Consider the following 16,014-nt stretch of genomic DNA (forward strand, 5'->3'; position numbering starts at 1 on the left):
TCCTACTACATTATTTGGAGTTACCTTGGTGTTGTGGTTGTGTTCTGGGGTCATGTTGGTGTCATAGGCTGTGAGTTGAAGTTACGTTATGGTTTAGTGGTTGTGACCTGGGGTCACGTTGGAGTGACAGGCTGTGATTAGGGGTCATGTCAGACTCAGAAGATGTGACTTGGGGTCACGTTGGAGTGAGAGGCTGTGATTAGGTGTCACGTTAGACTCAGAGGCTGTGACTTGGGGTCACGTTGGTGTTATAGGATGTGGCTCGGGGCCGTGCTAGTGTAAAGTCTTTTTTGGTGGAGTTGGTGGTGTGTTGTGTTCCATCGTGGTTGGGTTGTTTCTTGTGGGGTGTAGTTGACCTGGTCGTTTTCTGGGTGTTTGTGAACCGGGGACCATTTTGGGGTTGTTTGGGCTTGTTTTTGCCCTGGGTAGGGCTGGTTTGTGCTCGAGTGTGGCAGGCTCGAGGTCCCGGGGGCAGCTTTGGCGGAAGGATGTCTGTGCACTGAAGGTTTGGAGAGTTAGTTTAAGTTGTCGTTTGCGTGGCAGGCCTAGTTCTGAGGGGCAGCTCAGGACCGGTGGATGTTTGTTTTGTTCTTTTTGCTCTCGAGGGTTAGTGTCCGGGTGTGGGTATTCCTAGTTGGGTTCTTGTGTGTTGTTTTGGGGAGGAATGCTTTGTGGTAGTTGGATTTTGTGGGTGTTTACTGTTCATGGGCGCCGGTGTAGGTGGAGTGCCGGTTGAGGTTTTTTGTTGTAGTTCATTTTGGTTGGATTACGTTATGGTGGGGTAAGGTTATGTCGCTGTTAAGGTGCTGGTTATTTTCTTGTAGGTGTTCCAGGTGTACTTGGCCTTTTACTTGGTGGCCACGCATTGGGGGCAGGTGCAGTGGTTGGTGGGTGTTCTCCTGGGTGAGAAGTGTTATTTGCTTGTTCTGCTTGTTTGGTCTTCTCACGGGGCAGAAGTGTTATGATTGTTTGTTTGGTCTTCTCATGGGGGAGAAGTGTTATGATTGTTTGTTTGGTTACGACGTGTCTGGTGTCATCGTGCTTGCAAGCTGATAGAATTTGGGAGTGTGGTGACGTGATAAGGTTCTCGCAGTGACCGTTGAGATCTGTACTTGCCAGATGGGATGCCGGTGCTCTCGCACAAGGCTTAAACTGAATAAATACACATGAACGTACTAGAGGCTCGTGTACGAATCTTCATTCCTCTAATTACTACAACAGTCTTACTTTGTGAGTGCCTCAGTAGCCTCCTATCTACAAGGTTAGTAGTTGTAACACTCTAGGCATTGATGAAAGACTTAAGGCTGGTGATGAACTGAGGGGCTCCTTTGGGTCCTATATCAAGATGCAGGTGGTGGCGCCCGGCCTCAAATGACACCCCAGAATCCTCACACAGCCTAACACATGGAACTTTGTAACAGATCACATGTTAAGCAACCTTAATTTCACAATGATCCTCAGTTTGCCGACCTTTTCACCATGATCCTCAGTTTGCTGACCGCTAGAAGCATTTCTCTGAAACCCCTAGATTCCTAATGTTCATGCCCCAGCGATGCTTGCTTTCGGACGTCCTTCCATTCTATGCTCTTTGGGTTTGTTTCTGTGATGCCTCTTAAGTGTATTGTCTTGCTTAGTTGGGTGTTCATTTTCCTGTTGGTGATGATGTGATTAATCCCAATTACTTAAATTATATTACGGAAGACCACAACTCCCAGAATGCATTTGTTTGTTAAAAATGATGCGGTCACTGGCTGCAGAATCCTGTGCCGGTGACATGTAGTTGACGTAGTAGTAACCATGGGTATGGAAACTTCCTGTGAGGAGAGGAGTTGCTTTTGTCACCGCAGATTCCGGAAGGCAGTAGGAGAGTAGTTGTGTAAGCGCCTGGCGGCGGCCCAGCCCCCTCCGGTGACATGCTCGGGGAGGGACCGGGGCACTCCAGCAGGTAGCTCTCCCTGTGTTTGCGCACAGGTGAGCAGGGCGGAGTCTCACCTACACGCGGGTCTGTGCACAGGGCGGATACCTACATTATGTGTGGGTCTGTGCACGGGTCAGTGGGAAACGCCCTCTTCGTTAAAAAAAAAAAAAACGACCATAAGAGACTTGTTTCTTGAACGTTCGTCAGGCAGCACGACAAACGTACCGATAACTTCACAAGCCAACTGGTCTATTTTAAAGAGGAGGGACTCAATACTGTTGCTAAACAAAAGTTGCCTTTTCATTTGTTTAACGTTGTCGAATGCAAGGAAATAAGTACAGTGCTCGTTTAGGAACCTACGTTTACTCATTCGTAAATGGTGCCGCTTCCAGTAGGTAGTCGAACCAGCGGAACCCTGTGGGAGCTCCCCCACAGAGTCTACACTCTACTGCGTTCTTGTGCAGGACGGCCGGGTCCCCTCACCACCACGGGCAGGTGTGCAGGGAGGAGTCGCCACAGTCCTCTCCCTCCATTCGGGCCTAGGGGAGCCCCCCTGCCTCCGACTCTACCCAGGTGAACAGGAGGAGCCTCCCTAGCGGCCCTCCCCCCGACTGGATCAGGCCCGGCGCCTGCTCAGTGCGAGGGATCAGGAAGGCTCAGAGAGAGGAAGGTGGAGCGGGACCCAGTGCGAGCCCCGTGACACGGGCTTGGGAGGCGAGGGGGACGTCCCGCTGGCTCTGCCTCCGCTCCTTCGACCCCCGGGCCACGCCAAGTGCTGCTACCGGGCGCACGCGGAGAAGTCGGGAGAGGGGTGAGGGGCCCCCACCCCGTCAGCCGCAACATGAAGGACCGGCTGGAGCAGCTCAAAGCGGTGAGTGACTTTGAGAGGCTGGAGATGACCAGAGCTTCACATCAAGTATTCGGGGAAGGGGTATTTTGGGATAAATGTGAGGGCCGGTCTGTAATCGGGAGGTGAGTGAGTGAGTGGTGTAGGCACAGGCAGTGAGGGACCTGAGGATTGGTGAAGCAACAAGTATGTGGCAGAGGGCTGGCATACGGGGGTAGTGTACTGTAGCTGGTATACTACTACCGTATACAGGGGTAGAATAATTGTTACCCCCCCCCTGCGCTCAGACCCTTCACTCCACACCCTCCAAACTCCACGCCAAGGTCCTGCCTTTCCACCACTATGCGGTTTTCCAACAGTAGTATAAAGTTTGAAGAAAAAACCCTGAAATAAAATGCATTTTAGTGACCGTTAGTTTCAGTCGTGTATGCACCCTGCCCTTTCCCCCACATGAACCTGTATGCACCCTCCCTTTTCCAATCAACCCACCGTTCACCCTTCTTAAGTGACATGCCCAGGACTATAGCCACCCCCCCACCCCCCCAATGACCAGTACAGCCAGCTACCCCTGCGGCAATCCATGCTTAATTGCAGAAGGCAAGCAGCTCACATGCGAGTGGGGCTTTGTGGCGCTGTGCAATGGGCGTGATGTTACAAGCTGTCGATTCCCATAACTAGAGTGCTACCAGCAGAGAATCCGCAGTAGGGTAGAAGTACAAATAAAGGGGCCCTGCCATCCTGGAATGGTGCTCTGAGGGAGGATGAGGTAAAGTAAGGGAATGACGAGTTCCGGCCATCCTCGACCTCTGCTTATATGCAGAGTAGGACATGAATTGTCAAGGTAGCTAGAGCAGGGTATAGGGGGAGATCTGTGGGCAACGGGGAGAGTGGTGGGGGAATAGATAGACCTGTACCATCTCTCCCCACCGCCCCCCCTCCACTATGGAGAGAGATTGGAGTGACCCATTTAGTAGTGAAGTGGTACAGGAAAAGGAGACTGTAACAATGTTTGTGGCCAGTGACGTGCCTAGAAAAAGGACTATTTTGCAGTCGTGTTTGGTGTATTAATTGTTGGGGCAGTAACATGTGAATAACTGATCGGGGGGGGGGGGGGGAGGAGGAAGGTTTGAGTATTTTTTTTTTACAATAATGGGTTAAATATAGGGGAGGAATTGGGCCGGAACAAGCTGGAGTTGCGCTCTGACTTAAACTGTTTTGCCGGAGCGCCGTTCCATGTAGTCACAAGGCCAGTTTGAATTACTAGCACATACCTGTTTTATAAATTGGTGGTCATTCTTATGTTCCCAAAATGCACTGTGTTTTTATGCAAAGCAGCCAGCATCCTATATTCAGGACAAGCGCATCATTCGACATGTAGCTCCGCCCTCAGTTCTGTCCACACCACTGACCATCCCCCCCCCTTTTTTTACCACCCCACCCCTCTTGTGCTTGTGAGGGGCAGGAGCTCCCCCAGTACCTTTTGTCAATTTCCAGCACTGGTTAAATAGGTACATTTTACAGCCCTCTCTGTGTAGAAAAGAGGTAAAAAGCTACACAATTTACAGTTAGTCTAACCATAACGCATAATAAAATCAAATGGTTAACAGGTCCCCATCTCAGCACATAGTGTTTTTCAACTCGTGTTAATGATCCCTTGGCCCATGATATATGGTGGTGGCCTGTGGGCTGGCTTCCCCAAGAGTTCTCAACACAGTTCACAAAGTCTTGGGGTTACCTTCCCCAAGAAGTCAACTCTTCCAGCTTCAAAATTAAAGTTCAAAATCTCTTGGCTTTCAATAACCCTTCCAGTTCAACTTTGTAACCATCCAGGCAGGGACGTCATTGCACCAAAATGCCAGGGGTAGAGAAAGACCCCCTGATGACATCACAGGAAGTGATGTCGTTTGACCCCACTCCAAAGTGACATCAGAGGAAGCGATGGAACACAACCCCTCCTCCCCCCTTGACAAATCAGGAAGTGACATCACATAGCATTGATCCTAAGTACACTATGAAAAATATGGTTACAATATCAGTAATATGATATACATTTCATACAAGAATGGATCACCATATGTATCGTTAATGTGTGTGTGTGTATAGGCCCATATTACCAAAATACTGTGAATGCAAGCAGACGTCCAAGGCCAAATGATAATGTGGTATTATATAGCATGTACGCATAAGCGCTTTATATAGAACAAATATACATACAATATCACCCAACATGTGTTGGTACTCATTTATCAACCTCAGAAGGATGAAAGACTTAGTTGGTCATGCCGGTATTTGTACCTGCAGATCACACACACATCTCACCCACCCCCAAATAATGTCCCTGCATCCAGGTTTCTCAATAGTTCATACAGCCTGTTCTTTTCTTCAATCATATTGGCACTTGTTATACAATACAGACTCTGTATCTTGGCTTTCCTTGGATCTGCCCAAGTAGGGCTCACTCGGTCTAGGCACAGTTGTCGGACCACACTGTCCACCCATTATAGGTCATGCAACCGATAACCCTTAGCACGTTGTTCTGTTCTTGGCTTTTCTTGGTTCTTCCAAAAAGGGGTGACTCTGTTAGGGTGCCGTTGTCGGACCACCCATTACAGGTCACACGATAGATAACCCTTGCACGTTGTTACCAACTTCTGTTTTCTTATGCACCTGTATCATTAGTCTTTAACTGTCTCTTGGTTTTGCCACAAAGTGGTTTCCATACCTTTTTTGTATCTCTGGGCTCACTCTTATTTCAGCTTCTTCTTAGCATACCATATATCTCATACAATCCTTCGGGTTTTTCTCTAAACCTGTGTCCCCGGTCAACATCCATGCTGTTTCTCCTTGGTGATATCTTGACTTGATCACAACGTGTATTTCACACAATTCACTCTGTTTATCCTTTTCCACCAGCTTGCTTTGACATTGCCCATTGTTGCTCATCGCCTGCTTTTCACTCAATTCATACGTCTTCATTACTTGTTCACTTTGTTTATAAGTGCTCATCACTTTAATTTGTGCTGTATTTTCATACACGTTTCATATCTTTCCTTCAGTTTGGTATTGAATCATTCTGTAACAATCTTTACAGTTACTTTGCAGTTTGTTCGGTATTCAAAAATCCCTCAATTCGGTTTCCAACCACAATTAACCTACATTTCTGTTTGTCCAGCATTTTCATATGCCCCTTTCCAGCCCCCGGAGCGCCCGGTACGAGTGCTCCCTTTTCTCACATTTACCTGTGTGCAGCTGCTCCTCCGAGCGTCGTCTTTCTTTTATTCGGCTTCTCCTAGCTCTGCTCGTGCTCTTCGGGAGCTCCAGCAAGCAGTGCTCGCTCCCTTTGAAACTTGCTGCAGCGGCCTGTGGTAGTCAGGAGCCCTCGTGTTCCACAGCTCCGGCGTGACTTGACCTCTCGTGGCCCCGGCGTGTCTCTTGCCCCTCTGCAAAAACACACATCATCTTTTTCACCGTCCCCTTTCCAGCCTGCTGCCAGCCGCATTGGCCTCTCCAGATGGGTTTCTCTTCCGCTTGTGATGGGCTTCCTTTTCATACACCTGTGGCTCCTTGCCAGGTTGCAGGTGCAAGTCCTGATCATAGTTTAATCTATTAGCAAGACATGCCTGGTCATTCCAGTGGCGTTCCTCCACAGTCCTCTTCCTTGTCCCAATACCAAAGTGGTGTGAATGAATGGAAGTGTGCATAAATGGCAGTTACCTCCTCCTCATCCCAGTCTTAAAGGGAATTGAGTGTGGGGCAGTTTGTGTGTGGAAAAGAGGTACAGGCTGAATGGAAGGAGGTATAATTCCCAGTTGTTTCTTCCTATTCTTATCATGGATCTGATATTCCTCTGTATTAACTGGAGGAGATTGATGTGAGTTTAACCTGCCCAAATAAGGAGATGCCCTCCCAGTTGATCCTCTTCCTTGACCTACTATAATAATGGAAATTGCAAGGGTCCTTTTGAAAGGGAAAGGTTTGACACCTATAAAGGCTTCTGGGAGTGAAGGTCCATTGTGAAAAGTGAATGGGGATACTGTGTCTCATCTAAGGACGTCCTTTCCGCACTCCCCAAGTCTCCTACACCCAGGTTACCCTCCCTCGTGTATTATACCCCCAGGGTCGAGATCCAAAAGCGATGTCCTTTCCCTAGCCACTTGAGCAGAGGAAGTAGGGGAAAAGGCAGTGAGTACGCCCTCGGGTTTCTCACAGAAAGGAAATCAACATTTCCTTTTACTTTGCCTTTTCTTTGTTATACATTAAAACAGGCTCAGGATCAAGGAACCAGTGCATTATTAGTGGGTTTGTCTCTTTTCTCAGACTGAGCCAGGTGAGTGGAGCGTGGTCAGTTATTAACTGAAATGTTGTACCCGTCAGATAGTATTTCAAGTAACCCACTGTCCATTTGATTGCCAAGGCCTCAATCTCGATGGTTGCATAATTTCTTTCCCTAAGGAAGAGCTTATGACTGATATATAAAACTGGATGCTCTTCCTGTCATATTCTTGGCATACAACTGCACCTATCCCCACCATGGGAGCATTTGTCTGCAGGATGAATTCTTTATTAAAATTGTGAACCTTCAAGACTGGTTCACTGCACAAGATGTGCTTCAGTGCATTAAAGCTAGCCTCATCTTCCTTTTGCAAGCAGTTTTGTTTGGCTCTACATTTTTCAATTTGTCAGTGGGGCAAGATGTCATGGCCGAATAATTAGGAATAAACCTCTGGTAACGCCCAGCAAGGCCCTCTGGTCTCTTTTGGTCTTTGGGGGAGATGGAGATCTCTATAGCCCTGACTTTTTCCAATTGGGGTTGGACTAATCCATTGCCGAGATATTTAACTCCCGATTGTGCTATGTGACACTTTTTGGGATTGGTGGTAAGGCCAGCTTGCCTCAGAGCGCAGGTGATTTTATATAAGGGTGTTCCTCACAGAATTTTGGTGTGGATCACAATGTCGTCCAGATACGCGCTGCTGAAGTGGGAGAAGGGTCGCAGTATCTAGCCCGTCAGCCTCTGAACAGTTGTTGGTGCCCTGAGAAGTCCAAAGGGAAGGACTTTGAAGTGAAATAGTCCTCTGGGGGTGGAGAAAGCCAAGCAGTCTTCTCTAAGTGGCACCTGCCAATAACACTTCATTAGATCAGTCATGGAAATATAGACAGCCAATCTCAGGCTGTCAATGAGGTCGTCCATTTGCGGCATTAAATACATCTCAAACTGCGATACGGCGCTCAACTTCCGGAATTCTATACAGATCCTCCGCGACTGATGTGGTTTGGCTACAAGGACTATTGATGATTAACACGAACTCTGTGATTTTCTATCTGCGGCATTTTCCCCACCTCCTGAAGGAGTATATTGTCTTTCCTCCAGAATTCGATATGGCCTAAGATTAATCACTTTACCTCAGGTGTGCTAATATAATATTTAACCCCTTTCACTCACCTGGGTTCACTATTAAAGATAAGGTGCAATTGCTCCAGATTTTTCTTCCGTTAACAAGGTGGCCATTAGGACAGAAGAGGATTCCACTGGGTTCTCCCACTTTTTTAGAAGGTTTGTGATACATTTGGGCTTTGAGCCTTCTCTCTGGCTGAGCGACCTTATAGTTGGAGGAACCTGTGTCCTCTAATATTTCATATGGTCCGTATCATCGTGAAATCATTTTGTGCTCTTAGGTGTGTAAGAGGAATCATAATTTTTGTCCAATGGAAAACAACCGTTTTACTGTCTTTTTATCATAATGGGTCTTTTGGCTTTCCTGGGCCTGTCCTAGATGTTTTTTGGATTAAGCCCTGAATGATAGCCATTTGCTCCTTAAGCCTTTGGGATGTTTGGGACGTAGGCAGCATTGCCTCTTTCCAGTCTTCTCAGGTCTCCCGGAGCATGTCTGGTACGTCTTGAGCTTCGCGTCCATAAAGGAGCTCAACGGGAGAAAACCCTAGGGACGTTTGGGCTTTTCTGATAGCAATAAGGGCCCAAGAGATCATGGTTTTCCAGTTGTGTCCATCTACTTCCACTAATTCTTTCAGAATGTTCTTAACACTCTAATAGGCCGTCTGTCTGAGGGTGGTAAACAGATGTGTGATATGTGTAGGGTTTGTATCTGTATGATCGCTTTTATTTCCACCATCCATTGTGATATAAAGGTACTGCATTGATAAGTCAATATTTCTCTTGGAAAGCCCACCCATGACAGAAAAGGGATTCGATGTTTTAGAATCTGTTGTGATGTATTATATTTAATTGGTAAAGCCTCTGGATACCGGGCTGCATAATCCGGAATTACTAGAATATACTTATTGCCTAGTTTGGCCGGTTCTAATGGTCAGACTATGTCCAGACGATCCAAGAGAAGGTTACTTTTTATTATAGGGAGAGGTTGTAATCGGGCTTGTGGAAGGGAGTGCGCATCTGTTAGGGGGCATGTGGCTATCAAGTTCCTGACATCAGCGTAAACCCCTGGGCAATAAAACCTGATGATAATCTGCCATGTGTTTTTGCTGTTCCTAAGTTTCCTGAAGTCAAGTGGGCATGAGTGGGCTATTGCCAAGTCGACCCTCCTATGGCTCCTAGAGACTACAATCTCGGTTCTAGTTACCCCCTTCTGCTGTGAGGTCTCCCCAAAAGATAAGGCTTTGTTGCAGAAATAAAATGGTAATCTTTAGACCTTCCTTCTTCCTTGGGAATTAAGAAGGCTTCCAAGAGAATAGGGTAATTGTCTTTCTCTTCACCAGTGGCCCTCTGTGTTAATGGGGTCACAACAACTGGGGATTCTTAATCCACCTCTCCAAAACTCTTGTACCTCTTTCCACGATTTTTTGTTTGAACCTATATGGTTTTGAGAAAGAGGACTCCTAAGATTCCCTGGGGAATATATTCCCCAGTTTTTATATGGTATGTTTGTTTTCCATTGTTCTGAATTAAGACTTTTAAGTAACCTCTGTAGTCTCTGTCTATTACTCCAGCCAATACGTCCAAGCTAGGAGTCTGTCTAGTATCCAAGCTTGACTTGGATACTAGGTGGATTTAGGTGCCCTTCAGTGGTGACCAGATTAGTCCTGTGGGGAATCAAATGGTGTTCTCCTACCTCTATAGAGAGATCTTGACTACTCTGTATGTTGAAACCTATACACTCACTAATAGCTACAGTGGGGCCAGTGGCTGGCTACTCAGTTGGGAGTATTTCAGGGTTCCCCAATATGTATCAGTTGAGTCAGCTCCACTCCAAGGAAGCTGACGCAAAGGTGGCATGGTGGTGGTTTTATAGACTTTTAAAAAATATATTTTTATTTATGAAGACACCCTCCCTATCCCTATCATCTAAGAGTGGTTTCCCTGCCTCAAACTAATACTAAAGGATCCATCAGAATGTCTGTCAAAATAAGTCCACCAACCTGTGTCACAACCTACTTCAATCCCTTACACTACAACTAAAGACTAATATAATCAAACAAATTCCTCCCCCCAACCCCCGGGAGAATGACTCCCTTCTCCTGGCATTTGGGTGGTGTTCAAAAGAATGTTCTGTTGAAAAAAAGGTTGCCTGGGGAAATTACTCCCTTCTCCTGGTACTGGTCTGTACAGTTCACAATAATGCCAGGGGAAGGACTCCCTTACCCTGGTGTCGTTTCAGTATCAAGGGTTTTTGTGTCCTCTCCAGGAGAATGACTCCACTCCCCTGGTATTCAAAGTTCTCTTTCAACTTGCTGTATGTCTTTCCAACAAAGTCCCGAACCCTTCACTGCTGGTGAATGGACATATCGTTACCACTCCGCCAGGGAAGTTCTCCTTGGGTTCTTCGTTCAGTCTTGGTAGGGTCCCAGACCCTTCTCTTGTGCTCAGTGGGCTTGTGGTTGCCACTGCAACTAGGAAGTTCTTGGATGCTCAGTTCCTTCTTTGTTGGGGTCCACTGTGATGAGGAAGTTCTCCTTGGATGCTTGCTTCACTCTTCAGGTGTCCAGTAGCTATTTTGTTACTATTGGGACAAGGGAGGTCCTCCCTGATGCACTCTACATAGTTCTGTTCCCCAAAAGCCCTATAGCGGCCACTGGTGTGAGGAACATTATGTTGTGTAACTCTCTCAGCCGCCTCTGTATCCCTACAGCATGGGTGCACAACATGCGGCCCGTCATGCTGTTTTGTCCGGCCCGCGAGGCACAAAGACTTTCCTAATGGAGGACGGCCCGCAAGCAGCATCGGCCGCCCTCCATTAGGAAAGTCTTGGTTGTCTTCTGGGCCAGACAAAACACTGGCCCTCATTGGCCCAGCACACACGCACCGCGTCGCTACTACGAGCCACGTAGTGCGTGTGCTGCACCAATGGAGTGCCAGCACTACGGCTGGCATGGTCCATAAGGCAGCCTTGGACCACGCCAGCCGTAGTACGATTCCAGTTGCCTTGCCAGCGTTGCAGTTTACCTGCCTTCCAGCACGTCTCCAGTAAGTGGTCTGTTTGTGTTTGTGTGTCGGGTCTGTTTTGCTGTATGTTTGTTTTGTGTATGTTGGGGCGGGGGTGTCGGTTGTGTATGAATGTTTGGTTTTGAATGTTTTTTTTGTGTATGTTGAGATGCAGGGGTGGGGGATGGGGGCGTGAGGGAGTAGTGTTTGGTTGGGGGTGAGGGAGCCATAGGGCATAGTGTTTGGTTGGGGGTTGAGGGAGCCATGGGGCATAGTGTTTGGTTGGGGGTGAGCGGGGCCATGGGGCATAGTGTTTGGTTGGGGGTGGTGAGGGGGCCATTTGGCATAGTGTTTGGTTGGGGGTGGGAGCCATGGGGCATAGTGTTTGGTTTGGGGTTGGGAGCCATGGGGCATAGTGTTGCACTCCGAGTGAACCCAATAATAAAGCAAAAACAGGCACAGTTAGATATACATCCTTTGCTTTTTGAGGAAACCTGACTCATTGAAGGCCATACTTCTCTTGGGCAACCCAAACAGCAAACTATAGCAGTCCAAAATAACGGAATGTCCAATCAAGGGTCAATAAAATAAATATAATTTAATTAAACAGACGATATACAATAAATAAATAGAAATAAATTATAACAATGGAAAATGTGTAGTACAAAATGTAAGTTTGAAATGCAAATAAAAATCGTTACCCCCTCAAAAGCATATTCTTTTTCCATGTGTTTAATACAAATTGGGGTTGAAAAAGCCTCCTGCCACGCCCCGCCTACCGCCCCGCCCACATTTACTTTTCGGCCCACTATAGCCCTCATGTAAGGTACTTTCGGCACTCTGTCAAAATCAGTTGTGCACCCCTGCCCTACAGGGTCTCCTGTGCCTCTCTTTACCTTCTCGTAGGATGCGGCACGTCACTGGACATTCCTGGGATAGGATTTCTTGTTGGCAGCTTCCTCTGCTCTTCTCGGCGGCTTTGATGGTCCTGGTGCACCTTCCCAGTCCTCCGCTCCTTATGTTCTTGGCTTTTCTCTGAGACCTGATGGACCTTGTTGTGATCACACCACCGCTTTGTACTTCGACCTCGCAGTTGGTTCTCCTCCCTTCAGACGCACAATGGACTCTCGCAGCCTGCCATCAGCATCCCCTGCACAGCCTTTCTTCCAGCCCTCACTCTGAGTTTGAAACTCCCAGCTTCACCGCGATTGACTCTTTAGTCGTTCTTCTCTTTCCTTTTTATCTCCAGGATTTGTATCGGCGCAGCGTCAACACCTGCAAATGTCTGGCATTCCTCATGCCTCCATTGAGCCACCTAATTAAGAGTTGGTTACTCTTCATGGTTACTGTGTTCTTCCTTGTCTCAGTATGTTCAGTTCTGGTCATATCCCATGTGCTACAAAAAGACTTGGGCATACACTCCATGAAATGGCTTGCCATGGGGGCGGGGGGTGCTAGGAAATGTTGTTGAGTCACGTGGCTCAACAGGCTGTACCCTAAGTGATTGACCTTGTCCCCAGAGGGGGATTCCCTCCCCATGAGCTTCTCCCGCATTAAACAACCCCTAGGGGTACTATTTGGTAGCAGCTACACCTCACTATCCCCATGGGTAAGGGCTCCCCTCTGAGGGGAAGTGACGACACCTTGCGAATCGTCACAGTACATTTTGACCACTTGGGGCATGGAGAAGAAAAGGTACTGTGCTTGAGTATACAAAAGGAACAGTCGTGTATAAATAACTGTTGATAAACATAAAATATGTGGACTTGTGAAGAAGGGGGGCAGATGAGAGGCAAAGGCTGCACCGTGCATATGTAGTTTGTGGTTCTTTTAATACGTTAAGATGTCACTAAGGCCGGGGCTGAATGAAGTGGAGGGTGGCATTGCGGGTGGAGCCATGTTGTGGTTTACGCGTATGGATGGCCACAGACAGTGTTTTGAGAGTGGAATGGGCAACATGAATTGTATAGCGTTCAACGTGTTTGTTCTGTTTCAAGGGGTGGCATTGAGGAAACTCTGGGCTCTAGCCCATCTTCCGTGGTAATGCGTCTTCAATGTGAAGCAAGTTGTCTACCTTTCGCTTCCTTTGTAGCGGGGCTGTGGGGAAGGGAGGTGTGCAGTAGTGCCTTCCTGGGGTCCGTCCTAGCAGGCTTGCAGGCCAGTGCAAAAACAGCACTTTAGAATTTAATGTTTTTTTTTTTGTTTTTAAATCTATGGCCAACCAAAATATATACGCATCATGAACCCAAAATCAAAGCATGTACAAAAGGTTGAATCCTTGCCCTGAAATTCTTCTTTTTTGTGGGTCATTATGATGTGGACTAAATACAGTCGCCACCCTCAAATGCTGGTGCAGCCTCATGAGGCCTATCACTGTCATGATATGCCAGTGGCAGCCACGTGCACCATGGGAGCCATATGTTACACAGCCCCTACGTGTCTTGGTGCTGGCAGGTGTAGCTTCCTGTCTGTATTTACTGCAATCCTAGGATTGTTTTATAGCCTCGTATGATGGCTCTTGTCATTCCTTTGTAACGCGCAACCTTGAATTTCCTGGGGGCTTCCCTTACGCACTGAGTGCATCATGAATTGCTCCAGCGTTGCCACTGTATGCACCGTATGCCTAATCTGGAAGGGTGCAGGTGCTGCCATCGTTTACCAAGTGCAGCTCCCAGTGCCTCAGGAATGCCATCGCATCCTGGTGAAAGCCTTCAATGCAAGCGGCAAGTGCACCATTTGGGAAACCTGGCCCCACTCGTCCAATTGCTACTATCCTATGTCGAGGTCGGGATCAAGGGACCTGGTAATGCCACCCAGTGGCGGCTAATGCCCCGTATGCATGGCAGGTATCCTATCTAATGTGCTGCTGGCTGCCCATATCTAGACGCTGCCATAATACGCCAAGCGCAGCCGGGAAAAAAAAGCCCATTTAATCAGGGCTGGACTGGGAGCTAAAAAAGGACCTGGAAACAATCACTGGGGACCAAAAGAGGCCCTGGAAATAAAGTTCCAAGTGGCCCCATATGGCTAATTTTCAGCAAGCCCAATGCTTTTCCTATGAGAAAATTTGGAAACGCCACAGAAAAGAGGCCCAGGGTGCAGAGGCCCACCCGGAAATCTCCAGAGTTCCCTATAGGCCAGTCCACCCCTGCATTTAATTCCATCCAATGCTTCAAATGCCCAGCAGGTAATCCCCGTAGATCCAGTGCCCCTCGCATGCCTGTGATGACGCCAACCCGTTCTACCAGCTCACACACCCCCAGCTTGCATGCCCACATGCCAGCACGCACTCCATGGCCCTGTCTTTGCTGGCGCTTTCCAGTCCTGGCCTTGCAGGCGAGCCTCCCGCCCTCTGAAGATGCAGCCCTGATGCTTTGCCATCAACCTGGGCTCCTGCAGCTTCTTCTGGGTTCCCCTCTTGGCACTTGCACTATGGCGGCATGTCTTGCTGGCGCCTGGGAGTTGGTGGAAGGGTGCCCTAGCCCTCCCCTAGCCCATCAATATCCAATAGGAGGCTCTTTGGGGGCAAGGAAAGGGACAGGGACTAGTACAATTGAACATGGGCCTGTGATCAGTGGTGGAAATGGAATAAAATGGGTGGGGGATCCCACAAGGGCAGGGGCGGGGGTGGTGCCCGAGGAGGCGGGGTTAAGGGGGGCAGAGCTGGCAGTTGACCTCTGATCAAAGGAAATGTCCAAAATAATAGTTTAAAACAGCGCAATTTCTTTCATGCTGCTTCTTTTCCAAACTATATAACAATTCCACTTTAAAGCACTTCCACTGCACTGGGGATGAGCTACTTCACTATGCGGAAAATAGTTTTGACCAGTGTTGCTCAGCAAATATTCTTTAAAAAGCACAATTTGCATCCCATTTTTATTTTTAAAAAAACTTCCCCTTGGGTACTAATCAAGCAGGGTGATTTCTGTTCGCCATAAGCAACGTTTTCCTTTACTTAAACCACACCCAGCAGAGCTCCTGCAGCTCCCCCCTGGAAGCAGTTGGGTGGCTGCATCTTGTGTGATTGTTTTAATAGGGGCATTTATTTATGCAATGTTTGTTGGATTGCATAAATACATAATCAGTGTCCATGTATCCGACAAACATTGAATAAATAATCAGTGTCCATGTATCCGACAAACATTGCATAAATAAACTGGGTCGTGGCTGAGGACCAACTTCCTCCTGTGACCTCTTGCATGGGGTCACCAGAGGAAGTTCGTTTCCTCTCGGGTGCATTTTATTTTATTCCCCCCCCCCCTTTTTCCTAGCACAGAGCAGGGGTTTGGGGCGGCTGACTCTGATTTGATCCCGAGATCCGGCTCCACATCTGGCGCCAGATCTGTAATCCGGCGAGAGCCGGTCCAATGACCAGTGCTGCCTGTGATCCCTAAACCAGGGATCACCTGGGCAGTGCCAGGAGTACCAAAGCAGTCACCAGGGAGACCAGTTGGTTGCCCTGGCAACCCCTAAATGACAGGCAGCCCATCGCGGGCTTGTTTCTCAACTGTTTCAGCAGCCATTATGAGCCGATTTGTCCATATTCTAAAAAAGCAGGTGTATAAGTACCAGAAATCCCTATTGGGTAGGCCTCAAACCCAGGACTGACTCTCATACCTCATGAGACAGCTTGACATCTCTGTATGCTCCCTTCTTATAGGTTTACTAATTTAAAAACGTAAACACACGCCTTGGTAGTGATTGTTTTAACATACGATGTATCTGTTATTATATATGATGTGAATACAATCTGCAATCCCACAAAAACGGGGACCGTGTTGTGTTTTTTTCTGTCAACTGAGTAGTAGCCAGCATTAAAGTGTAAGATGGTTTGGGTCGTAAAGGTATTTA

At 47.8% G+C, this 16,014-nt stretch overlaps 1 protein-coding gene across 5 annotated transcripts in view; it reads left to right on the forward strand.

The window, feature by feature from the left end:
• The first annotated feature begins 2,280 nt into the window (after positions 1-2,280).
• STX3 (syntaxin 3) overlaps positions 2,281-16,014 on the forward strand; it is a 404,614-nt gene continuing 390,880 nt past the window's right edge. The window contains exon 1 of one of the 5 annotated variants that reach the window (XM_069628893.1): positions 2,281-2,789. In XM_069628893.1, coding sequence (XP_069484994.1) covers positions 2,760-2,789 — 30 coding nt within the window. In that variant the 5' untranslated portion in view covers positions 2,281-2,759. The remainder of the gene's footprint in view (positions 2,790-16,014) is intronic. The other 4 variants (XM_069628892.1, XM_069628896.1, XM_069628895.1 and 1 more) reach the window with 4 other exon arrangements.

The sequence above is a fragment of the Ambystoma mexicanum genome, chromosome 12 (genome assembly GCF_040938575.1).
Source record: "Ambystoma mexicanum isolate Mex_15411 chromosome 12, UKY_AmexF1_1, whole genome shotgun sequence".
NCBI classification, from domain to species: Eukaryota; Metazoa; Chordata; class Amphibia; order Caudata; family Ambystomatidae; genus Ambystoma; species Ambystoma mexicanum.